This window comes from Glandiceps talaboti, chromosome 5, assembly GCF_964340395.1.
Source record: "Glandiceps talaboti chromosome 5, keGlaTala1.1, whole genome shotgun sequence".
Taxonomy (NCBI): domain Eukaryota; kingdom Metazoa; phylum Hemichordata; class Enteropneusta; family Spengelidae; genus Glandiceps; species Glandiceps talaboti.
This window is the reverse complement of record NC_135553.1, coordinates 369,788-397,751: the sequence shown is the minus strand read 5'-3', so window position 1 is coordinate 397,751 and position 27,964 is coordinate 369,788. Positions and strand designations below refer to the sequence as shown.

General features: G+C 34.1%; 2 protein-coding genes across 2 annotated transcripts; both read left to right on the top strand.

Annotated features, from left to right (window-relative positions):
• Positions 1–121: 121 nt before the first annotated feature.
• On the top strand, positions 122–10,268 carry LOC144435632 (protein Njmu-R1-like). The gene is made up of 10 exons (XM_078124230.1): positions 122–279; positions 1,685–1,786; positions 2,819–2,944; positions 4,100–4,246; positions 4,660–4,717; positions 5,234–5,350; positions 6,027–6,091; positions 7,390–7,586; positions 8,208–8,379; positions 8,639–10,268. The coding sequence occupies exons 1-10, from the start codon at positions 122–124 to the stop codon at positions 8,796–8,798; spliced, it is 1,302 nt and encodes a 433-aa protein (XP_077980356.1). The 3' UTR covers positions 8,799–10,268.
• A 1,464-nt stretch (positions 10,269–11,732) lies between these two features.
• On the top strand, positions 11,733–22,217 carry LOC144436000 (meiosis-specific with OB domain-containing protein-like). Its single transcript, XM_078124666.1, has 13 exons — positions 11,733–11,888; positions 12,369–12,426; positions 12,963–13,094; positions 13,617–13,692; positions 14,382–14,574; positions 14,887–14,987; positions 15,657–15,709; positions 16,136–16,231; positions 17,070–17,165; positions 17,856–18,012; positions 18,782–18,971; positions 19,599–19,685; positions 22,107–22,217. Exons 1-13 carry the CDS (start codon positions 11,733–11,735, stop codon positions 22,200–22,202), a joined length of 1,491 nt encoding a protein of 496 aa, XP_077980792.1. The 3' UTR covers positions 22,203–22,217.
• Positions 22,218–27,964: the final 5,747 nt, after the last annotated feature.

Genomic DNA, 27,964 nt, shown 5'->3' with positions numbered 1-27,964 from the left:
TTCCCATATCATCACAAACTCATTTTAATGTTTCATTGATTATGTGCATTATGTGTTATGATTGTATAGGTCACTGAACTAGGTCACTGCTGCGCATTGACCTTGCGCATATCGGTCAGCAATGGCCGATGCGGAAGAAGTCGAAACTGTGATTTCCCAGGAGGAAGGGAAACCAGTTTCTGTTGTTGCACCGGACGGCGATACATCAGAGGGTACGAATGCGGAAGAGAAAGAGAAACACTATAAATTCTTCGCTCTGTACACATATCACGCAAACAGGTAAGACACGCCGTGTTAGCCTTTGACACACGTACATCTCACATAGGCATAGGGTTCCAAAGTCTACGTGGTGCGTTGTACTTGTAAGTTGTAGGTGCCTGGCAGTATGGATGGTATCATGATCATCTGAAATAATTGCGATCGATGGCAGATTGTCGATTCTTACAGACTGTAATGTAAGCATTTAATTTGAATTGTAATGGCATTCTTGGTTGTACGTTAGAGGATTATGAAATGTTTTGCAATTCATGAGACTCGAGGTGCACATCATTCATTTTTATGACGTAATTATTATTCTTTATTTCAGGCCAGTGGGCCATACAAATAAAAAGAAAGAAAGAGAAAACTCTAAAATGTAACACTGAAGTGAAAACCTTCCATAAATTAAAGTCTAAAAAGTACAAAGAGCACTAGTAAAGAATCGACGTAAAGTGTTTCCAAAAGCTAGAATGGAAATAGGAATCAGAATGTACACAACTGTAAATAACAGTATTCTTGCTGTCCATTAAACGTTTACAAAATGTAAATAACAACTTTAATACGTTGCAATGAAGTGAAATTAAGGATATTCCTAATTACAAAATTATTACTGATACTAACAACACGTTTAAGATCAAAAATCAAACACAACGAATTATGATAGGCCACTTTCAAGGTAGATATCTGTTTAGTGTTATAATAAAAACCAGAGACACTGTACGCAGTCTTAGACACATGTAGTAGGTACAATTTCTACATCAGTTGAATTACGTGGTCCTAGAAAACCATGTCTTCTAACGCTTTCAATTATGCCAATGCAATAGATTTTTTATTGCATTATAAAATATACAAAAATATGTCACAGGTATCTGAAGAATACAATAATTTATAAGTAAGACATGGAACTGTTTAGTGGCTATACACATTATATTACATTACAGAGATTATTCAAATATTTGATGAATTATATTCTCACAACAGACACTTTTGACCTAAAATATGTTTCAGAATATACCTGTAATAAAGTATCAATAATATTGATATATTTGGCCGATAATATATGAAAGGGGTAAAATAACACCGGTTTGTAGGGTTATGTAAGTCCACACACCACGTAATATATACAAGAAGACATGCAACAAGGTTCTGCCACAGAACAACAACATGAATTTTATTATTATTAATTTATTATTGTTATTATTATTATTATTATTATCCCTGATCATGATGCCATGCATGGAACATTGAAGGAAATTTCTTTTCAGTAATAGAAATACGTATTGATTAAAATTAAAACTATTCATAAAAAACAACCTCAGGAAGTAGTGGTAACTAGTTGAAATTATTTAAAAATAAAGCCAGATAAGACCCGTAACCACCAGTGCATAATTAGTGAATGTAATTACTAGTAGTTGTTTTATTTCAGACCAAGTCCAGTCTCCACACCAGTGCATGAAGTCAATGACAATCAACATGGTACAGTTGCAGACTTTCTTCAGAAAGAAGCTGTGGTCAACAGTGACTTGAGGTATTGAAATGAGTTAGAATAGCACCTAGTTTATAGAAATACAATAAAGTACTTTCTGCCTGTTGGAACACTCCAAACAATATTTTATTGCTTCACAGAGAAGTGTGTAGTACATGTATGGTATCTTCCTACCATACTAATGATCAAACATACATGTAGTAATTCTAGTGATGACACCTATGAGAAAATTTTGAAAGTTGTTGCAAAAATGAATAAACAATTTGTGTAATAATGTATAGAAATATGTTACATTAAAGTTTTGTGTGAATCAAGTATTATCCTATTATAATAGGCAAGCTAAGTTTACCTACAGCCAAACGGTTCATAATTACCTGGTAATATAAAGACATTTCTAGTCAAAGTCACAAACATGATGATGTTTCCCTTTATGTGCCCCCAAAATGGTAAGAGGAGACTAAGGCATCAGCATTTATTAGGGGATTTTGAGGGCATGTTACAAGTAGGTCATATTGCTGCACCTGCCAATGATCGCTATAAATTTGTGGTTGTCTGCTACACAGCCAGTGGAAGTTGATGATGATGATGATGATGATTAAGGTGGTAGTGATGGTGGTGGTGGTGGCAGCGGCGGCGACGATGATGACAACGATGACGCCGACGACGACAACATCGACGATGTCGATGTCAACAATGACAATGACGATGACGATGATTATGACAACGAGTGAAATAGATGCTGTAAATGATGCAGATGATGTCTTTATCAGAGATTAAACCCTTTGAATTCTCCTATAGCCTCCAGGGTTCAAGCTGTGCATGATTGTTTGTCTTTGGAGTAAATTGGACACATGTAGAACAGTACCGACTCATTGCCGACAATATGAATCAGATGTAATGATGCTATGAATTCTAACAGTATATCAAGCCCTCACCTAATCCTGACCATACAGCCTTAGTACAGTTATGAATGTAAACTTAAATAATGTGTATCTATTATGTATTTGGTCCACCATTCTTTATTCTTGTCAAACTAGTTTACTAGGTTTTTTTTTTTTTAAATCCATTTGACAGCATATCTGTGATAGCAACAGATTTGTCAGCAGAACATGAAACAGAACTTCGTAGTGGAATTGCCAAAAGATTATCCAGGGGTACTGTATATAGTGGTAGTGGCAATGTAGCAGCAATGCAGCTTGGGTTAGTCATCACTCTTCTGTTATTTCTTATTGTGTTCAGCTTAACCATATGATATACTGGTAGTATTGCCAAATGTATTTCTTATCCTAGCCAAGGAAAATACAAGTTATACAACATGCCTTATCACTATGCACACAAGGAGTGACAAAAATCCATTTGGTTTGATAAAGACAAATATCTGGGAATATATAATTATACCTGTGCAATTTGAATTTATAAAAAATTTCGGAAATTAATGGTACTTTTGAACATTTTTACTCATAAGTAATCTTACTATTCTTAGGGTTGGGATTGGGATATACCCCCTCTCAGAAAATAATACACCCCTCCCCAAAAAGAAGAAAAAAAGTGGATCTCTAGATCAATTATTTGACTTGCATGTTCAACTACATGTACTAGTATTTACTTTCATGCACTACTGATAATTGCTGTGGTGACCTTACTCATTTTATAAGTCAAATACAGTAGTCGGCATTGTACAAAACAGTGTAGAAATGCAATTTGAGTATCTTACAGTGTGTAAATGAATAATTGGATGACTCATATTACAATTTAATTATTAGAATTGTCCCTTGAGACCCATAAATATGTGTTTGTGTTATTAGTTATTATATATTGATTGATGTTTTGAAATACCATTTTTACAGAAGGATACTTGGTATGATCACTTCATATTCATGTTAAAATTCCTGAACTGTTATATTTTAATTTTTTTATGAATATATGTGAACATTACTGTTAATAATTTGATCACTCCACTGAGCTGAACAATAACCTGTGGTTGTTTCTTTCTGACCAAATGATGCTGACTGTTTCAATATCATTATTAGATCATTAATTATTCATGGTTGTATATCAAACTATGAAAATGATAATGCCCTGATGTGATGTACCTTACAGACTGTATAAGCCTTACTTTCTCAAGTCTATGCATATTTATTCTTGAAATAGTCTGGACAACATGTGACATGTTGTAGCATATGGAAGTCATCCTTGGTTTGATACATGAATAATTCAAAGAATATGAATAGATATGTATATAAGTAAAACTAATGTTACTGTCCAATCTTTACAAATTTATTTCATCAATACCAGTTACTGACTATCTTGATCTCATAATGATTATAACTTTTTGATCTTTTGTTCTGTTTGTAGGATTTCAGATATGTCATCGTACTGTTTCTATTGTTTGCTCCGACAACCAGACCAAGAAATGGTATCAATGGACGGTGATGGCAGTGGAGTCACTTCACGGGAATATGTCGTCTGCTTCATTACCAATATTGAATCTGTACTAGATCTATATCCTTTCGAAAGAATTTATGTCTGCTAGGGTTCATTATGTTTTATCATTGCTGCAATAGGTAGCACAATTTTATGATGTGGTTGAGATGCAGACTTCAAAGTATCAGTAGATATTGATATACATACATTTGTTTTACATGTATTATTAAATAATTAATTGTTCATGGATGCCTATCAAACTATGAAAATGATAGTAGCTTTTTGTCAAATAATTTTTGTGCTCATCCTTGCATAACAAATCAAACATGTAGAAAGCTGATGAGGGCATCAATGTCACCTTGAAGAAGTCAAGCAGAAGCAGGGTGAACATTTTATGGTAACACTGCATAAAACCGTGAGCAGCAGTGATGCCATGTAGATGAACTAGAGTTACAATAAATTGACAACTTATGAAGTCTTAACTGGAATACCTTTAGAATTGAACTGGAGATCTTCAGCCATGGTCTATTGTCATTGGTGGATATCAGTGTAAGTCTCGATATTATTAATTTTCATGTCATGCCATGTCTTTTCTTGTCTTGACTTATTATGTCGTGTCATGTTGTGTCATGTCGTGTCATGTTGTGTCTTGTCTTGTGTCATGTCGTGTCATGTTATGTTGTGTCATGTCTTGTCTTAATCTGATTAAAATCCGATGTATTGTACACTTTACAATTTAATTTAGGTTTACGTTTACTGTCGTTTGTTCTTTTGTGAGTACTCATTACATACATCTGACACAACACCATAGGCATTCCCATACCAAATCTAGTACTTACGTGTAGCCAAGCAGAATCAGTCTTACAATATACACACTCAATGTTCAAAATTGAAAGAAAGAACCACAATAGTCTATTTAAAGAAGGTCATGTGATTCAATTCTGACCAATGACAACTTGTGTAATAATGTTGAAGTGTAATAAGCACAAATAAAGATAATAGCCAATTGTCATGTACAATCTATATACTGTTTATGTTAATTTCCTTCATCTGTCATGTTTTTAGTTAACAGAAATAGATAACATTCAATGTTACCTGACAGATTGGTACCAGGAGTCCATAGAGTTCCTCTCTAGGAGTGTCAACAAATTACAAATGGATGCAGTTTACCTCATACATGCAGTGAGTAGTGAACTGACCTCTATTTGATCATATGATATTATCACTTTGTCATATGGTATTGCCCTATAGCCATGTGATATTGTCACTAGGTGATATGATATTGCCCTATAGCCATGTGATATTGTCACTAGGTGATATGATATTGTCATTTGGCCATGTGATATTGTCACTTGAACATACAGCATTGTCATTATGGTCTTATGGTAGTGTCACTTGGTCATATGATGTCATTTGGTCATGTGATGCACTTCATCAGGTCTTGTGTCAATTTTGGTCATGTAATATTGTCATTTGCTTATGTAATATCATTTGGCAATGTGATATGTGTCACCTGACAATAATAGAGTTGACTGACTTAAGACATAGTTAAAGAAAATGTTATAGTAAACACCTGAAAGAGACAGATTGAAGAAACTGATTTACTGGCTAGTTAAAGAAACTTTTATGTTAATCACTTGAAAGTGCCTTTGGAATCATGTAGCTGGCAGACATGCAACCTCAGTTTCAACATATCAGTTGTTATCATCGTAAGCAAGTGCATTTCAGTAAGTTGTATGACAAAAATTTTGCATTACTTTAATACCTGTTGCTAAACAAGGGTGAAATGAGTTAAGAACTACAACAACTAATTGTATGTACAAAGTTAGGTATAATGATATAGTGTGTTTTTCTTTAGGCAATGATGGATTACAAACTAGATATCAAGGGAGGTGATGACAACTTACAAAAAGATATCCACAAGTAAGTGAATACTTCAGGCTAATTTTTATACTAGCTACTACTCTCTAGCTAGATAGGTCAGGCAAAGTTCCTTATGATAAGCAGTTAGTAAAGTCATTGTGTCTACTGCAGACAGCATTTATGATGATTTCTGACTGAATAAAGTACTAATATTTACCTATATACTAGTATAGTCAAGGCTTTGGTTTACAAAGCTAGATACAACTAAAACAACCTATCGCAACATGTTGATACAACAGTGATAAGCTATTGAATGGATGTTGGTTTAATTATAGTCTCAGCAGACTGACTCTAAAAACTAGTCCCTCAGATTTGCAGTGTACTGTTTTTGGAACTTCTGATGATTACACTATCTTGATCACACAGTAACTACATGCTTAGTACCTGGTGCCTAATCATAAACAGTAACTACATGCTTAGTACCTGGTGCCTAATCACACACAGTAACTACATGCTTAGTACCTGGTGCCTAATCATAAACAGTAACTACATGCTTAGTACCTGGTGCCTAATCATAAACAGTAACTACATGCTTAGTACCTGGTGCCTAATCATAAACAGTAACTACATGCTTAGTACCTGGTGCCTAATCATAAACAGTAACTACATGCTTAGTACCTGGTGCCTAATCATACACAGTAACTACATGCTTAGTACCTGGTGACTAATCATACACAGTAACTACATGCTTAGTACCTGGTGCCTAATCATAAACAGTAACTACATGCTTAGTACCTGGTGCCTAATCATAAACAGTAACTACATGCTTAGTACCTGGTGCCTAATCATACACAGTAACTACATGCTTAGTACCTGGTGCCTAATCACACACAGTAACTACATGCTTAGTACCTGGTGACTAATCATACACAGTAACTACATGCTTAGTACCTGGTGCCTAATCACACACAGTAACTACATGCTTAGTACCTGGTGACTAATCACACACAGTAACTACATGCTTAGTACCTGGTGACTAATCATACACAGTAACTACATGCTTAGTACCTGGTGACTAATCATACACAGTAACTACATGCTTAGTACCTGGTGACTAATCTTACACAGTAACTACATGCTTAGTAACTGGTGACTAATCATACACAGTAACTGCATGCTTAGTACCTGGTGCCTAATCATACACAGTAACTGCACAGTAGAGTGTTACCATATGCAATCCTGACCTTTAGGCAAACTTACGAGACAAGACTATCATTCAAAGCATGTGTATCCAGTCATCACATATGCTATAGTGTCATTAGCATTTAATCCATCCACATATATCATTTATGTTGCAGGTTGTCCCAGTGTTGTACTCTTGCTGGTTTACTTCAGACCAGCAGAATGAATGAACATGAGGCAGTAGACAAGGCCCCAAGTACAGTGCCTCTAGTTGATATTGCTGTAGGTGACAAACAGAAAACACCCTCTACAAGAACACAGGGAATTTGTACACTGACTATAACAGGTGATAAAGTCAGTTTTGGAAATGAAGGTATGGCAGTGTTCATTTACTCCAGCCCAACATCAAATTGCAAAACTCGATATTTATTCAGCATTGAAGTTTGTTTAATATATTGCTAAAAATGGAGTATATCCAATATTTTGATAAGCCCCATTTCCTTCTCAAGTCAACAATCACAACTACATGTGTAGCTATTTGTAAAGTGTATTTACATTCTCACAAACCAGAGCTGATATTTCTTCCAGGACACTGTGAAATATCAAGCTCTGATCCCATACGGCTCTGAAAGCAATCTGATTGGTTGGTTGTAGTGTTAATGTACAAAGTGGATAAATTGGCTATACATAAAATAAAAGATTTTGTATGTGAATGAAACTACAGCGTCTTGGATGTGCCATAAAAGAGGCTGTATTTTACAATGATGTGTATTAAACCCAGAAAAGGTGGATAAAAATTAACCTGCTTCTTGCTTGAAGTGTCTATTAAAACCCTTGGAACATTTGTGGAACCTTGGAACTAAGATATTAAGTTTGACCTATACACCACTGTAAACAAAAACTCAGGTATACACATGGTGGATTCTGATGTTCTAACCAACAAACTTAGCTGTCAGGTGATCCCATTAATACATATACATTGACTTATTCATAGAGTACAATGAATTTTGTGAAGATTGGGCCAAGGCATTGTGCAAAGGACAGACAGATAACCCAGTATATCTAAGACAGGTTATTGAGAATTTTAAACTGAAGGCAATCCAAGACATGAACACATTGAAGAGACTGATACGACAAGCAGAAAATGATCACTATGCCCTCTATAGGTGAGTTAATATCATCTTGTAGAAAGAAAGCCACAGGAGCTCAAAATTTTGATATATTTTTGTTTTTGTTATGGCAGATTACTTCTATATGTTAAAAGATGTGCAGTCAGTGAGTAGTGCATATCACAGACATAAATATGTCCAATTACATTGCCATATAAAACTATAAAACTTATCAGGCTTACTAACTTGTGATAAAGAATCCTGTTATATGGTTTTTCTCACCATTAACTGAAATTTGACCATGTTTACTTTCCAGATCTTGCATATTTTTGAATAACTGTGGAAATGGAGCCATATTGCTACAGACAGCTAAAATGGAAGACCATACACTCACATCCCATGATGCACAGCAAGTTCTCAAAGCATTGGAAGAGTTTATAGAAGAAAATGGTGGATTTACCAGCAGAACAAGATAATATGAAATGCTGTGTACTTTTCTGAAATTAATATTCATGAAAATATTTAAATAGAGTTTATCTGTCAGATGTTTTTGGAACACTTCACTCTACATGCATGTACACACCACCAGAGCACTAGATAATTTATGGTAATGACTGGAACCATCATAACATAATACATATTAGATATTGTTGTACGTTTATCTACAGTTACAGCCATGATGTCATTGCAACTTATAACAGGGTCAGTTGTCTGTCAAGTAATTAGCTAGTAGTAGTTAATATATTGATGCAAATTTGTTTGTATTTTATTTTGGTGCAATGAAATATTGTTTCCGTAATTTATATAATTGTAATTTAGATAATGTGGTGTAACACTGCAAATTGTTGTACATATATGTTGTATTGTATTTTAGACTTTTGTCACAGTGTCAATGATGGTTCAGGTCCTTCATGGTCCAGGTATAGGTTTGTATTTATTGCATCTTTTTCTTGAAATTGGGGATGTTATTGGTACTTTTAATGACTAAAATGGTATCTAAACTAAGACCAAATGGTAGAATGGATTGCTATTCCTGTGTTAACCCATAGACCGAGGGTCTGTTCCATATTTAGTAACACATACTTTGTTCTGGAATCTGAAGTAAAATAATTGTTGTTGTTGCTGTTGTTATTGTCAATTTTAATTTCTATGTGTGGGGAGCAAGTAAATGTGTGCCAACAACAAGTCTTTCAGTCTAATTGGAATGTGGTTTTGACAGCTTTGGCATAACTACAAACTATTCTTTCCTATTAATGTTGCTACACACTCAACGTAGGACACTTTCATACTTCTTAGAATTCATAGATCTAGTCTGTCCAGCAATAGATTGTATTTTCATTCTGTTCATATCTGTGGGCACACCTAAAGGATGTTGGGTTGGGTTAGATTTTCATGTATGTGTCAACAATTAGGAGAAAGACCCTCACAATCATTTTATCAACATAGCCCATATCAACAATGAACTTGAACTTTTGAAACACTAAACACAATTGATATTTAGTGAAAGCAAAACTGAAACTTTGTCTGAAGCCCAGTCTGATGTTCAGGGTTGGTCACATGACTCACCTCTGGAACTATAGCATATAGCCGTATGTTCAATGTTCCTAATGCTATGCACTAATGTTACTTGTTTACTTCATTTTGACTTGGTTCACTTGCTAGATGGGTGTTTGAGATATATAGCAAACACATTTTTTAGGAGTTGTAGATGATCTCTCATACTCCTCACAAAAGCTAATTCATTCTGTATTCTCAAAATTATGTAAATCATATTCAAAACTCATAACAAATAGTCTATTATGGTAAAGAATCACAAGTTATGATATTACAAACTTGTCTGTATCTTGAATGTTAAAATGTGAAAATTCAAAAGTAATTTTTTTTATCTAATTTGACTCTTAATATATGTATGTATCTTGTCTTCATTTCAATAGAAATAAACAATTCAATCACCAAATATTGTATCGCATTTGCCATATTTAAAATACACCATCCCAATTAGCAATTCTTGACTCATTCATGCAAATAGGTACCCATGTACACATTGAGTGTTTTTTCGAACATAGTACTGGGACACTAGACTACAGTAAGTGCGTCCCTGTTCCAATGGTCCCCAGCTTGAAGTATTAGCAGGATCAGTAGATTTCTGTGGTTTGTCCTACCAGTGTTCTTTTTATCCCCAATATTTCTTTTCATAACAAGGAAGGGGATGGGGGTATATTAAGTCTTGATAAAAGTTTTCCAGAAGTGCATCTGTGCAATTATTCAGTGTGACTATTTTATTGTGAAGAAAGTAGCTGTATTTCCAGACCTGGCCATAGAGGGCGCAAGACCTAGGTCCATGACGTCAGGATTGTGAAAGCGAAGACTATACTAATAAATGTCGTCTGCTACGTGTTCACTGCTCATGTTTCTGTCGCAAATGAAAATCTCTTGAACTCTAACGTTGTATACCCGTCTTCGTAACGTTGAAGGAGCAAGGTCAAACTCTGTAGCATTTAGTTATTCCGCAAATTTGCTTTGGAATACAAATTTGCTTTGGAATACAGAGGAGAACTGGATTTTCGCCAACTCACGAGTAAGTTATACAAGTTTCACACCATTAGTTTTAATTTGCCGGGTAACTACATGGACTGATGTCATTACTAGTAATTATGTATATGGAATGTGGTGTTGACCAACATTTTGGGGAAAACGTTGATAACACGCCACAGATAATGTTAAAACGACGTGTGTTCTGTTGGAAAAGGAAATGATTGACGTGAGAAAATGGTCGACTTTTCTATCGTCAGTATATCGACACTGTTATTTTGTGACCGGAAAATCATTTTAATAAACTCCAATTTTTCTATCTTATTGGAAAGTTATCCTTGTATTGTGTGCTGTCTTATCTCAATACCTCTTTCTAGAAGACAATGTGTTTTGTAGGAGAAGATATTTGTGAAGTTGGTGTGGAGTAGAGAGAGAGAGAGAGAGAGAGAGAGAGAGAGAGAGAGAGAGAGAGAGAGAGAGAGAGAGAGAGAGAGAGAGAGAGAGAGAGAGAGAGAGAGAGAGAGAGAGAGAGAGAGAGAGAGAGAGAGAGAGAGAGAGAGAGAGAGAGAGAGAGAGAGAGAGAGAGAGAGAGATTGTCGTCATGGCAGTCACCCATCTTTTAATTAAATATAGGCTTTAAGAACTTATTGGAGTGCAAGCAATTTTGCAAATGTACTTGGTAAGTAGCTGCTCCTGAGGTTTAATTTGGTTCAAATCATGAGCAAAATATTCTTCCCATACCATCAGAATGTTCAAGGCCCACCTTTACACCCCCAGTTCCCCCACCCCCGCTATAAATTCTGCTCATTCCCTTAGAAGTATGTATTAAAAAGAATTAATGTCACTATATTTTATCATCCCTTTCACATGTAACAGCAATGGATTGGTCTGGAGCTTTTGAAAATGAATTTGGTACTCAAGCTACATGGCCTGATGGTACAACAATCAGTAATATCACTGCTAATAACAAAGCAAATAATCTGGCTAGTGGGAGAGAAATGCTGCAGGAGCTTACACCTGGAATGCCAAATACGGTAGTTTTCAAATGCATTCCAATATAACTATTCATTGGAAAATGTGTCAGAAACATGCACAGCCTAATATAATGATATATTGTTGTCTATGAGTCTTTATCCAATTTAACCTCTAAGATTGTACAAATTATTAATAGTGCTAATTTATACATTTTTGATAATTCAGAATTGCAACCCAAAGCTCTTGACAGAGAAATATTTTTTATGTCTAATTTAATGTAGGAAAAATATGCTTAACATCAATTACAATCAGAATATAGATCTATATTATAATATTGCCAACATGAATCAATATTATGGTGTGTTTTTTAAATGTCAAAGGGGGTGCAACTGAAAAGATCAGCACCTATTTGATGGATACTGTATGTCTGCTTCCACTTTTTATTTTCCTTTTTGAAAAGATAATTCATAATGATTTATCTTTTGACATAATATGTGTATTTTGTAATTCCTAATTATTCACCAAACTTACCACTGCAGGTCCTTGTTGGTCTTGTGTTAACAAAACAGAGTGTTCGATCTTTTCCAAGTAAAAAAAGTAAGTGGCATTAGTTTTATTTTTTATAGAGTAAGTGATGTTTTATGATTAGTTACTGATGGTAAGAAAACATTGGGATGAATTCTTCATCACCAAGGTCAAATGCTAATATCAATCTATCTCTTGCATAATTTAGTGTAGAGTTTTTAGAGATGCACTTTTTAATGAAGATGAAGACCTTGACATTACCATAGACATTGAATTAATGTGTAGTTCATGCAACATATACCTGGCTGTAAAACATGCCTGGATGAATATTCATAGTGAAATAAATTCCAAATAAAAATTGTGTTTCACAGTACAGTTCTATATTATCATGATCAAGAGATTGGATGACATTAATACTTGATGTCTATGTAAGACATAACATTTTAATAGTATAATACATTAAAATTTATATTTGATATATGTAAGTATAAGTATAAAGCCAGGTACTGAAATGATTTTGTAGACACAGTATACCAAGTGTGATACTAGAATATCAGCTGCCTGATAACCTAATAAATACTGAATAAAATTTCCTGTATACATTTCAGATCCTGGTACTGAGGTTTTCTTGTTGAGCTTTACATTGAGGTATTCTCCATCAGATTATATAAATGCAAGCTGCTGGGGAAGTGAAAGTCATATCAATGAACTAGGTCAATCTTTTAAAATTGGAGACATCAGTAAGGGAGATATATTTTTTGATGTTTTCCTTCCTACCTCTCATGTAGTGTACAACCTGATACCAACTTGTGTGTAACTCTACAGTCAGGATTCTCTCCCATGTGGGATAATACACAGGCTGAAAACTAATCAACTGTTGGATATATGACCTCAACAATAAGCTACCATTCTTTACACATGTAAACTATGCATTTCAGTTTTCATTGTAACCACAATAGAATCTTTAAGTCATTTACTGGTACACAATGAAGAGTAGTGCTCATGAATGATAATTACTGACTATCACTCCTTTAGAGCTTAGGAGAACAAGTTGTAATGTCTTACTCATAGGCATGCTGTTAAAATGAAATTTCTTATGTGGTAATTTATAGTACTTGATATATTCTGAACATTATGGCATTGTGTTATTCATCACTACCCATACTTGTGATATATATTGTTACAGCACCATTTGCTGCACTTTTCATATCTTGAAAAGTTGAAACCAAAATGAATGTCTCTTTCACTGATTTCCTTTGCAGTTGAGGTTAGAAATCCCCACATCCAAAGTAAACCAACTGGTGAAAAAGCTGATAGATATGGACCAAGAACACCATTGTAAGTCTTTCTCCATTGAAAAAAACACAAAATCAATATACTAGTATGTATTACATGTTACATGTAATGATGATACTGAAGAGGAAATTTTCAAATAAATAAAATATAAGACATAGCAATGCTAGACAACTCATAATCAGAGGATTATCAAAATATGTGTTAATTAAATGTTTTGCATTATGAACAAACTTTACCAAAAATCATATTTACCAACAAATAGTGATGTTGATTAGTTAGGGCCTTAATTCTATATTTCTCATGACCCAACTAACCCTATATTTCTTCATCCTGGTGAAATAAAAAACATTGCCCTCTATGGCAGGGTTAGAAAAAATCACAGAATCGCTGATTATTAGATGGCAACCTCATGAACACATATCTGAGGTGAATTATGGTTTATTGCTGAAATTTAGGAAATTTAATGAAACACATGATTCAAAGTTTCCTTCTGACTTTAATTGTTATTTCTATTTCATTCAGACTGTTAAAGTACAGTTATGAGTTGAAGGTATCACCAACATGTACTCATACACTTACTTTTTTCTTACTTTTTAAAATTGTTTTCACTTATCAACTAACCCATCATGTTTAAGGTGTTACAATGAGAAACCTAGAATTAAGTGTGGGCACCCTTACCATTAAGTCAAAGACTATAACTAAAAGTTGCTCTCCTTTTTTCATAACTACAGGAATGTTGAATTGAATATTAGTGAGAGACATTCTACAGTATGCCAGTACAGTGGTTGGGACTTTGCAAACTTCAATTCAATTCAACATATACCAATAAAGGATACCAGTGATTACTACACTCTAGGAGATGTTATCACCAATGGACAAAGTTTAAATGGAGAACATATTAATTTATTAGCTTTGGTCAAAGAGGTAAGCAGATTCATAGTGCTTTATTTGTAAATTCCAAACTTTGCCTGTTATGTGATACTTTTTTCCACAATTTGTAGCCTATGACAAGGTTGATTGCCATTAGGTGTAAATAGACCTGATAAAGATTCCCTTCACAGTATGTACAATATATAGTCATCACATTACACTATCAAATAGTTCACAATACAATTTGATGACAAACAAGTAAGTGAGCAGATAAACATTAGAATTTCATCTATACGCCTCATCTATAGTTTTCAAATTAAAAAGATAATTAAGGAATTATAATTAGTTCTTTCTTCCTAACCATAGATTGGAAATGCAAAGGATCTAACTACAAAAAGTGGAAGACAAACAAAGAGATGTGAAGTCAAACTTCTCGATGAAACCTGTCCATCCTTTAGTGTAATGTTGTGAGTATATTCACACCATTGTTCAGTTTCCATTTACTCACAAGATTTATCAATATTTTTGGCCTCTCTGTATTTGTGTTTATGTGATAAATTTTTCATACAGAGGAAGTAAGAAATATGAGAAAATTATCAAAATGACAACATTAGAAGTGTTCACCATTCAGTTGGTGTTTTTGTTGTTGTGAAGGGTTTACGCTCTGTTGTGCAGGCCTATATTTTGCTCTAGATAGATGAGATTTAGATTCTTTCAATTGCTGTCTTAGCAACCGAGAACTGCAATTACTCGAGGTGGCTATACTTATTAAATTCAACAGAATGCATAGCCATATAAAAACAAAAGAATCAAAACAAAATGTTGGCTTGAGGGCGCTATACAATAGCATTCGATGGCGTTTTTATAGTGTGGCATCTTTGTTATTTGAACATTTGATAACATTTATATGACGCCACTGTTTTCAATTTTTTGTGCAAAATATGACAGGTTTATCATACCTGAATACTGAATATATGACAAATTGACCCCTTGAGGACTGACCATATTACCAATTTGCCACCTCTTTTAAATTCCTGAAAAAGAACTAACCACTCTACATTTTACACATAATTATTTATTTGGTATTGACATTTTATCCAATGATAATTTTGTGGAATAACTAACTTTATTTTTAGCTGGGATGAAGAAAACATTGACCTCGCTCAAACATGGAGTCCAAAAGTTACAGGTACACCTACCTTTATATGTCTAGCACTACTCACACTCCCTCTACTGCTTGCCAAAGTGGTTCACATAACTGCATGAATATGCATGCACTGGTAAACATTTGAATGTAGATTGAAAATTGTGATTCATGTTCAAAAAGATATGTTCCTTGTATTGAAGCAGCATGTTGGACAAGCCATCTTGTCTGTAACCAGTTTGGAATGTTTCATGTATATTTGATAAAGAAATGTCCATGTATTATCTCACAGTACTGATATTTTGCACCAGTAGAATTTGCTGGTAAATATATTGGATATTTGTTTACAAATCAATACAGATAAATGATTCCAAATTCATAGAAAAGCATGATTACAGTTTTCCTGAATGCCTATTTGCTATTATCGACACATTTTAGATTAACCCACAACTTGTTCACTTATGTTTATAGTAATATTTGCGTCTGATGTGAGAGTGAGCTATGATGACTTCAGAAGAACTATGGTAGCAACAGTCACTTCAAAGACCATCTTTACAGTTAATCCTGGTACTGTTTGTTTATTTTTCATGAAAAACAATGAAGGGCTGTAATAATGATATTTTTATTGAGCTTTTCAACATGTTGACAGAGATCAGCATACAATTATTTCCCCTGGCACATACTTGTAATGGCATTACTTCTTATAAGACTCTGTGTTTCCATCAGCAAACCAAGACTTGACACAAACTAAACCACTTGCTGTGGCATGTGGTAGAAATGAATGATACTATCTATTGGTGGATATAATCACTATGTAATCAAGAAAGGGTAAACACTGAATGACGTTTATGCTCCACATGAGAAAAACTTGCTCTCTAAAACACCACCTTATTGTGAGAGTACTTTCATTAACATCTGTTTATAGCTTATATCAACATGTGACAATACATGTAATAATTTTAGTGTGTAGCTTCCTGATAGTTGATCTGTCATTGTCATACCTACTCAATTCCTATTGCAATGTACAAACCGAATAACTGCATATACTGCCACTATTGTAGTGCATTAGAATAAAGTACATTAAATCACATCCTATTTGGTACCCATTTACGCTGTCATACTCGAGTGAATTATAAGCAAAATTGAAGAAAAACATTTTTTGGACATAAATCAGATTTAGATTTTTAGATTTATTTATTTGGCAGTAAAATATTGTAAAAATACATATAAAAGTACTGCCAAGGTTAGCACAAGAATACTTATTTGCATTGTGGACCTCAATTGAATTTGTACTTTATTGTACTCGCAAATGCCAGCAAATGTACTTTTCCAGAGCTTTGTCACAAATATTTTTTGTTTTGTGTGAGATATGCATTACCAAATAAATTAATCTCTTCTACTGTAGATACCAGAGAAGCTCATAGTTTGTATACATATGGTCAGTCCGTTAATTTTGATGATGATACTATGGTCAGTGAATCCATGGGACAAGACCCAGAGTGTAAGTATGTGGTCAGTGTCCGACAGATGGACCAGTGATTACTTGTACCAGTGCGCACACTTGTATTTGCACTGCAGTGCAACACCAAACACATTATTGCATACCTGTATCAGTTTATGCAAATGATATGTAAATGACAGCACAGTCATTCCTTGCACTCAATATCTCAGGATTGCATAGTATGATTTTTACAGAAATTCAGTGCAGTTTTGGATAAACATTGATAGTGACATAAATATACAGTAACTAATATATGACTGTATTCTGGATATGTGCATGACAATCATAACAAGTATTAATTGACATTCACAAAACTGTAATTCATTATATATTGAATTCAAGGAAATTAAATTGTAACATTGTATGCTTTAAACAGCAATTATTCCTACAAATATACAACATAATTGTTAAAATTAAAAGAGAGAAAGTTTATTGATTGTACATATAACGTGTGAACTTTCATGCATTCAGCTCTTGTTTGATGTAAATATACATGTATGTCTGAAATATGGTCAGGTTCTATTTACTTGCTTCACATTTTTTTTCAACTCTTTCGCTCCCATCATTGAACCATGAACCAGCTCTATATGGAGAAAAACCTAGTCAAACAATTATTTCAACTGTTAGTTGTCTGTTATTTATACATCATATTAATGTTCACATATTATGATTTATAAAATTTGATTGCAGTTGAAAGTATTACAGATGTGTATACTATACAACAACTGAAAGCTAAAAGTAAAGCCAAGTCAGAGTTCAATGCAACACCAGAATATGGAATCACTTATGCGTATATTTCATCATTTGATATTGATTCTGTAATTGGCAGTGTTGTTGCAGTCAGATGGTAAGTTCTCCCTAAAACAATGAAATAAATATTGCACATAACTGAAAAGTTCGAAGTATTCCAATCAATAGCTTCCTATCACTAAAGATTGAAAGTGCATGGAATGTGATATGTATATGACATAATTCGTCCCAATATTATTCTTAGTTCAGCCAAGAAAATGTGTTGTCCCTCAATATATACACAAGTATCATCTGAATGAATGACTAAAACATGACAATTAAATCAGCACCAGCTGTACCTGGGATATATTTTTTCAAATAACCAAATATTTATTCGCTAGAAATTGGTCAATTATGATATAAAGATATTGTCCCTGTTATTTAGTTGTCAATATTATCTGTAGGTGGTGTAGTGGTAAGTCTGTAGCTTGAGTAAAAGCCTGCTTTTGAATCTTCTACCATGTTATAACTGTACTGGTGTAATTGGAATCTCTTTTTTCAATCAGATAACCAATATATTTACTGAAAATTGTTAAAATACCAATAAGTAGAAATTGCACATGTTAACCAGTGGTTGATATTATCCATAAGCAGTGCAGGAACAGGTTGAAATGGTAATAGCCCTGATTGAGGGTGCTGATTTTTGAGTGCGGACCAAAAAATCAATTTGATTTGATTTATCGTGTATACAGCTACAAAAACATTTATCCTCAGGTGATGCGATACTGTTCATGGTGTAAGATATTACTAGTAAGTTATTGTACCTAACAAAAAATTGTCAAAAAAATGTTCCACTTGCAGCTTTAACGTACAGCGGCCTTTTACAGTTCACAGTGCAAATTCCGAGTGGACCAGGTGACCAATAACTGCAAGAACAGTGCTTGTACAGCATCAGTAACAGGAAATACAGTCACACAAATGTCCTATGATGTATCAGTAACACTGACAGACAACACTGGATCACTACATGGTTTTAGACTAGGAGGAAATGCTGCTGAAGAGATACTTGGGTGTACAGTAAGTATAGTCACTGTACTTTTTTGAATGTTTGCATGTACTGTATATAATAAGTCATATTCTGGTAGTCACATGTGCTTTGTTTTTTTCTTTAAATATTAGAGGTAAAACTGATGAAGTTGGTTGATATTGCTGATTATATTTTGAGAATTGAATACAATCCTACTGCTACAGTAAATTGCATTCCAAGCAAGAAACTCCTGTAGAGGGTTTTCTGCAAAGAAGTTCTTGAAGACCTTGTGTGCTTTTTCTCTACCCCCTTCTCCTTTTTTTGATGAGAGTGTCATAATGGTATAAATCTTACAAACTTGCAAACACTGAAGTACACCATGCAAAATGCAATACAAGTGAAAAAATGTACCAGAAGTAACACATTTCACCAATCTGTTTTATAGTGCCTAACTGTAAACAACTTTCCCTAACTGCCATCTGGAAAGTTATATTAGTATCTGATTAATAAGTTTCAATTTTTTCAGAAGTAACCCATTTAGTTTGATGTTAACTCCCAAGCAATACTAATCAATTCTTATTTCAGCAAAGCTAAAACAGTATCTTTCTTTTTTAAAGAAAAAAGGGTTTGTTGTAATGTATGTGCTGTTAACATGTATGTACCTTGAATGTTGACAGGTTGGGGAATATTGCCAAATCAGTGATATGGACAAAACACAGTTAAAATGGAAGTATTTATTGGAAAAATGCAAGGTGTACTTTAAGGTTAGTTAACCAAGGGTGACAGGAAATAGCATTTGATGTAGTTTTACACTGTTGATTGTCATACCACATATCACACCAAGTAAAAGTACATTTACTTATATCACTGAATTTCACCTGCTAATTGTTCTATATACATGTATCACCATCAATCAAATGTAGGTACATGTTTCTATATTTTTTTAGATGCAAGCTTTGATTTGTGATTGTGCTGCTAACCAGGCTTCTTGGTAGAAATCTTATTAATTTAATGTGAATTCTGCATCATCATCCTCAGCTCCTCCCCTCCCCTCTCCCCCCTCCCCCACCTTCATTAATTCCTTAAAGTTAAACCATGGAAATGGAAAAAGCGAAACTTTTAAAATTAGATAATAAGTATAATGCTATCAAAAGTTGCCATGGGATGTTGGGAAAAGGTGATTTTCAAAAGTATGCTGCAATGAGTACTGAACTATTCTGACCTGTGTACATTTGCAACTTCTGGCTGAATGTCTGCTTTTGCAGGTGCCTCAAGTGGCCATATTAAAAGACAATTTTTAAATCTTTCTGACAACTGGAATGTGATGTATGGGTCCAGAGTCAACAGCCATAGCAACAGCCAACAATAACAATAACAAAAATAACAAAATATAGATTGCAATGTGCTTTTAGCTTCCTGTAAATTTTAAAAAATAACTGCTATTGCAACATCAATGCCAAGGGTTACTTACATGTCTGTTAGGCAACAAGAGAGAATTGAGGTAATGTTATGGCTAATGCATGGCTGTTTGTTGATATCTTAAAAAACAGTGAAATGGTATTAGAGGAAAGGAGGATTTAGATCTTAAAACTTAGTTATGATGGAACTTAATGAGCTCATGCTTCAAATACACAAGTGAACAGTGCAATAAAGAACATTTTTTACAATGTTAAGTTCCTCAGGACACATCATAACAGAACAGATTATCATGCAAGGCAATATAAATAACAGTTGAAGATGGAGGCTCAATGCTTAAAATACAAGTGCATTATATAGACATCTGTTGAGGGGAAAATTCCAATTGTTATGTGGTTACGTAAAACTTTACATTATGTGGATATGTTAAAGAGCAGGCTTGATACCCTAGTCTTATTAACATTCCTCTGTAATGAACATTGCTATGCTACCTTGGAATGAGATATTATTATAAATTACAGCACACAGCTGTTTAATAAAGGTGAGAATGTGAAATGGTTAAAACATCACATGCCATGGTTGCCAAGGAAACCATTTCTGTTGCTAGATTGATAGACAGTTTGTAATCCAAACTTTAAAGTAAGTATACTTAGAAAAGTGTGCAAGATTATTTATTAGTCTAAACCTAATCTGAAGTGCTTATAAAGATCATTGCAATCCGCAAGGCTTTGGGTAACAAAGACTAGATCAGTTGTGATTGCCAACAATGTGACTGTGACTTGATTCATATGTTTACCAGTTGAATGATACTCCATTTCCAATAATACACCATTGCAGACTTGCAAATTCACTATTGCTGATGTGAGAATTGTAAATGAAAGTCAATATTATCAACACTATTTTAACATTTATTAATTATTCTTATAATTGTAGAATCAGTTTTTAAATGAATTGGATGTAAAAAGATATGACGGTAGTCATCACCATACCCTATCCCAGAAATGGGTAAAGCCAGTCTGTAGAAAAAGAATATTACAGTGACATGTACCATATTAGCACAGCTCCATACCAACTGATGTTTGTTGAAAACCATTTCTACCCAGCAATTGATCTCTAAATTACAAAATGATTGATCCAGCTCCAAACTAATAGCCAGATTAGACAGTCACACTATGCAAATGTTAAGTCATTCTCCTAATGATGTATAATGTATTTGTCTAGTAGTTGAATGTCAATATCCACAACAAGAGGTGTCAGAACAAAAGTAATGGTAATGATAGGTGAAATGTCTGAGTGAAATGTGACCTTATAAAGTGATGTACTTGCTTCAGTTTAGATTTCTAAAAAAATACAGAACCAAATAACAACAGTCACATCACTGAAATACATACAGTGAGTGAATACAAAAAAAAAGCTATTATGTATTTCATAATATGACTACATTTTTTATTTCATTATTTCATTATTTATTTATTGCATCCTGTTTGGATCAGGGCTCACTAAGTATCTTAGAAGCCTCACTGGCAGTAAAGTTAAATACATGCATGACTAAAAATTAGAGAGGAAATATGACTTGTAAATCAGGTTGAACACTTTATGTTACACAACTTCAAGACTTTGCTGAAATGCATTCATTGTGAGTCTTAGATACACAGCTTTGTTCTAAAGACCCTGGAATCTTTATGATTTTGAACTTAACACTAGTATGACACCTGTCATATTGTGTAAAACTAGAATATACAATGCTGTAAATCTCTATTTAATTTCAGATGATCCAGCCACGGTTTGAAAATGCAACGCCTACAGTTAGGATTTTATCATGTAGTCCTGCAGACCCTTTTGAAGCAGTCAAGTTCATTCAGTAATTCTAGTTATGTTAGCCTACTCACATTACTATGATACTAGGACTTTAAAATATGGGTATCATGAAAATGGAAGTGTTTCTTAGTGTTTTCATAATTTATTATCAGAGTCAGATAGAAAAAGAAATTGTTTTATTGGAAAGAAACAACCTGTGTAAGTAGCTTTGGCTTACTGCACTTTGTCCCAGTAGTGTAATTTTAAAATATACAAATATTTATGTAAGTAATGTATGTAAATAGTTTGTTTGATGGCAAGTTTTTTCAGCCCTTTGGACTGAATAGTTTTAAATGTTGTAACTTAAATTTTTTAGAAATCAATCAACTGAAGTTTAAATCGGCCACACAGTCGATTTAAAGACAGCCAGTGTTTAAGTTAATATATAAAGTAAACAGCATACTATTACTAGACAGACTTTATGGTATGTGACTATCAGTCACTTTAAGTAAATAACCAACATGTGTCTGTACACTGTGACTGGTGTCTATGAAGGAAATATGCTATGTAGTCATGTCAGTGGAGGGGTGATGACTAAACACCTGTGGATGCAATTTATTTTCAATTATGAGATTATTGTTGAGTTCTACTGCTTCTTAGTGCTTTTGGCAGTTTCTTGTAAATTATGTTGTTGCTATAACAAGGATTCTAACATTAAAAGAATGTTTCCATTGTAATATTTTGTCTCTATAAAAGCTGTCTTTGGCTGCAACGGACAAAGTCGACTAGTCCAATTTCTTTCAAACTTAGTACAAAGGTGACATTCCATAATTTTGTCAAATTTGAATGAATTGTCATATTTGTTGTAAAAATCCATTATTTGTACAATTGCTCAGGAACTATAATACAGAGACTTGGTTCAAGTATCCACCCACATATTAGCAAATATGTTTACTTAACTTTGACATTCAAGGTCAAATGTTAAAATTGGGCCTTTCATTGTGTATGACAACATACACTCTTTGTAATATTCTGTTGTTGCTGTTTTTTCCAAATCATATGCAAAGGCTTATACAGAACATATGACATAAATATACTAGAATTGTCTTGAAGCATATGTCACTTTGACAGGATGATGGCCATATTTATATGAACAGTAATAATCCCTTAATTATAGTTGGTATGTCATTGATGAGACTTGTTATTAAATGAAGAATGTGAAAACTTTTAAAAGAGCATAAATGTAATTGAAAGTGTTGCTGATTTTAACAGACGATATCACTTACAGATTACATTTGAAAATCAATATAAAAGTGATATCAATGTACTAAATGATCCATTTTCAAAAACTCCTTGGTCACTTTGTGACATCTGTAAAACCTGTACCACAGGTGGTTTGAGCTTTGTAATTTTAAAATGAAAATAAAAAAAAAGAAGATTGTATGGTCTCAACACAACTCTGCTCTGCAGGTATAATAATGCCACTTTAACACTGACACCTGTTGATGATCACAGATCAGTCAGCCAGTCAGCAAAAAAAAAATCAAAAATCAATCTCACATATACATATACAAAACATTTGAACATACACATAATTCAACCCATACAAAATGGTTTACAGAACTTTACTCCTCTTGACCTCATTATGACCTCGATGTCTGGATATTACACTCCAAATGTCTCGGTGATAGCAGACCGTTAGAAACCTTGATTCTGGGTCGGTGCATTGTAAAATGAATGTTTTACAAGGAATTGGTGTGTCAAAACACTGTACTTCTTTATACATTGTGTTATGTTACCATAGTTTGTGTGTCTTTTACTATGTGTGTGTAGACAGTTGTAAAAGTCTGACATTGTTAAGTCAGCTGCATTCATAGGTATGTTTACCTATTAGTGAAGGAGGTGCACTTTGATCACAGTCTACAATAATGATGTCTAATTCCAAAACAAAGCACTTCCAACTTTCTTCCACCTTGCTGTCATTGTAATCTCAATTTTGTAAACAAGGTGTGTCTAACTTAATCCGTGCATCAATAAAATAGTATTGATGGCTATCGAGTTTTATTTGTCAAAGTCATCAAGTGGGATCTCAAAGGTTGGATAAACTTTTGATAGCAACCAACGGTTTACCGTTAATCGTACATAGTTTGTAGACAAGCGAGAGATTACAGGAACAGGTAGTTGTTGCTTTATTCAGTCAGCTTAGTGTCTCATAGCAGAGTTTATCCCGTCCCAAGAGACAGAGTTTGCTTGAGTGAATACAGTTTGTTTTGACGACAGCCGAGCTGTGCTATGTGTTCTATTCATCTCATACTGTACCTGGTCATAATCCCTATTGTTAGTAAATGAAAAGGTGAACTAAATTGATAGGAATTCGACACAGGTTGTAAGCTGTTCATGTTACAGACGTTCTAATGATGTATCCCATCACATGGAATAAAAAATACATACATACTTCGGACTTTGTCCCCCCCCCCTCCATACTGTATGCATTTTTAAAATCACATAAACTATTTATATGGCAAAATTCCAAACCAAGGTTTTCGTTGAGTAATTCGTCGTGATTGTTTTCTTGAGTAAAATACACATATCCTTTGTTGACAAGTTAATGTATGTTGATTATTCACAGATCTATAGGTGAAACCAAGAAAGGTGATTTGTCAAAGCATATTCCTAATTACAATATGTATCACCATGTTTGTCATTTTCTTTATAACCATGTACGTTTCTGCCTTCCTTGACAAAACACTCAATTTACTGATATTCATGAAAGTGTAATGATATTGTCTTTAGAAAACAGACTGAGTGTACAATACTGTAACCACGGTGGCCTACGGCCAAGGCATCTAAACCATTTGATCTCCAGTCAAATGACAATTTGGTTGTGATAATTAAGTTGCTTTATTGATTTTCCTATCTATGCGTGTGACCTGGACACATTGTGAATACCTGGCTGTACGCCTCAATGAAAACCGGCTTCTATGTGAAGATAGCTATTCTATGGGTAATAAAAATTGAATAAAGATAACTTCTATAGGCCATAAAAACCAATTGGCTTTTACACTTGTACTAATAATTTTCCCTTTCTTCTTTATTGGTTCATGGTATAAAAACTAGAGCAGTGACAAATTTTATTATTATACGCAATAGACTAGTAATAGTATCGACTTTTAAATCTTAAGCCCTATGACGTCACGATATACGTCATCACGGGATAAGAAAGGCATGTGTTCCCAGATGTCGATTTCACAGATATACAGGGTGTGAGAATGAAATTACAATTCCATACTATAGTCGTCATTTTATGTTGACAGTTGTGATGTAACATTACATTTGATAAAGTTTAACCTAAAATTCCAGCCCATGACAAACTGGGGGTATCTTTCATATGTTATACTGTACGGCCTTTCCACATTTCCGCGGGTGGTGTAACTGGGTTGAATCGACCTTAGAAATATGTCGGCTTTCTTCCAGACTAAACATTTGTGAAACTTATCAATTGGGAAGGAAAAATTTCGTCAAGCTGTATATAACCAAGTACAATCACATGAATTATCCCATTACTCCATCTACTATCGAGTTTTAGGTACAAGAAAGTCCGAGAAATATTTGGCGGGGAAATAACTTTGTACATTGTCCTTCAAAGGTTAAAGGGGGAGGAGAATAAAGGATGTCGCATATACGAAAAGTAGATTGCTGAAAAGCCAGCACTATAGGAAGCCAGAAAACAAACGCCCATTTGTCCCTAACCGTACGAAAGTTATATGAGTGGACACAGGGATGTTGAATAGACTTGTGAGACTTAATGGTGATCCTCGTAAACCAAGCTTGTCGTTGTCTTCATTGTTGCTTGGTCATTATTGCAAGACTAATTCCTCCACCACAGGCACTTCACAAGTGTTTCTCATATATCATTGAGCTACGCGATGTTCTAATAATACATCGACCTGTCCGACCCCGTCTACCTTTATTGTGAATACCAACGCGATTCACTAATTACACTTCCATGTCCTCATCGTATATTACTATACTAGCCACTGTACACACTGTGCAACTTTACATAAAACTTTTATTTAATTTTAACGGGAGCTTTAGATCGGAAATCGTGCATATTCTTGTGTGGCTTTATCGTTTACTACTCGAACATAAAGAAAGAAGCCTTGGCGATGATTCACCATATTGGCTTTTTATTTAAGTTCATCTGAATGGTTCATTACCCATAATCCGATGTCCATTATACCTCCAACATGACCAAACAGTTGGTCTGTATTCATGTTATTGCTTATCACTCTACTACCGTTATTTTTCTATACACCGTTGTATAGCAGCGTTTTGTGAGCTATACCCCAATTTCGGTTAATGCTGCTACATGTATGTGTGAGTTTTATACTGAAGGTTGTATTGTTAGTTGTTGAAATATGGGGCATATGCACACACCATAGTTCGCTTATGTGTTCATTGAAGTAATATAGCGGTTTGGATTTTAGACTGAACGCAAACATATTAATCAAACAACGTCTATTTGTGAGCATACAATATTTTACATCAGGCCTAACAAAAACAATTGTGTGGTCCCGATTACGCTCAATTTAGAATAGGTGGGGTAGGTAGATTTTTATTTTATTATTATATATATTATATATATATATATTTATTTATGAGTGTCGAGTTCAGGTATTCATCCTATTTGTTCTGTGTTATTGTTTTCTTCTCATGAGATGTACTGCCATTACAGTTTGAAAGAACAGTTTTATATTGTCTGTTTAGGTTGATGTCAGTTTTCGCATCCACTATATCTTGTGAGACTTCATAATTTTCGTGATTTTATTATTTTTTTCTTGAATACACAAAAAAAAGGTTAGGGTCGGCAATGACAAATTAGGTGGGGTCGAGTAACCGGAACCAAACAACTGTTTTAGGCCCCACCAAACTGACATGAATAGTAATGCGTTCCCTATGGTACCATATTGCAATTTTATCCACACTCCGGTGAATGATTGAATTAAAATTATTCCTTGTATGGCCATTGGCATTCACCCTAAAGATTGACACCTGTCATGCTTTGCAAGTAACGCCCCAATGAAACTGGTAGATGATCGTGATTTTATGATGTCGGGAACTTCATGATTACCGTACACCTAAAATTATATGTTCAGTTTAGAAAGTTAAAAATTACAATGCACTGCTGTAAAGGAATTCCAGACTAAAATTTTGAATATGGTTGGTTTAAATTTATCACTGATGTATCAACCCATTCTTTCGTGACATTCTGATTCTAACAGTGAACCGTCAAGTTTATTCCTGTTGTTATTTATATTCCAAAATTTATCAGAACTACACAAAATTGTGTTGTGCTATTATAGTGTATGTTTACACATATAGGTGTATGTGTGCATATATATTATGTATGTGTGTGCGTGTGCGTGTGCGCGTGTGTGTGTGTGTGTGCGTGTGTGTGGCCTATGGAGTATGGCAGTGTTTTGTTTTGTTTTTATTCGTTGGTTAAAAAAACATGCATGCATAGATTATGTCGGCTAAAATATTAGAATTTGGTATAATGTCTAGTTCTAGTACATGATAATCTAGAATTCATCCTGGGATTCATCTTTGCTTTTGATATGGCCCAACTTCCAAAACTACACAGTTAGGTACCGTGTCGTAACGAAGTCTTACACTTAGGCCCTACTTGCCTATGTGTCTATCTCTTATCATAAAGGGAATGTGACATGATACATTGTAAATAATTACTGAATAAAATCAAAGACAGTAAAAGAATACTGAATTAATTATAACTTTTATTTTCCTTTCAGTAATGCAAAGCTCTTGACTA

What these genes read in the sequence shown, in the direction of transcription:
- LOC144435632 (XM_078124230.1), top strand. Translation starts at nt 122, where the DNA reads ATGGCCGATGCGGAAGAAGTCGAAACTGTGATTTCCCAGGAGGAAGGG. An exon ending in TGTCATTGGTGGATATCAGT is followed by an intron (nt 4,718 to 5,233) that starts GTAAGTCTCGAT and finishes TCATGTTTTTAG; the next exon opens with TTAACAGAAATAGATAACAT. An exon ending in GATCACTATGCCCTCTATAG is followed by an intron (nt 8,380 to 8,638) that starts GTGAGTTAATAT and finishes TTTACTTTCCAG; the next exon opens with ATCTTGCATATTTTTGAATA.
- LOC144436000 (XM_078124666.1), top strand. Translation starts at nt 11,733, where the DNA reads ATGGATTGGTCTGGAGCTTTTGAAAATGAATTTGGTACTCAAGCTACA. An exon ending in CACCTGGAATGCCAAATACG is followed by an intron (nt 11,889 to 12,368) that starts GTAGTTTTCAAA and finishes TTACCACTGCAG; the next exon opens with GTCCTTGTTGGTCTTGTGTT. An exon ending in TATGGACCAAGAACACCATT is followed by an intron (nt 13,693 to 14,381) that starts GTAAGTCTTTCT and finishes TCATAACTACAG; the next exon opens with GAATGTTGAATTGAATATTA.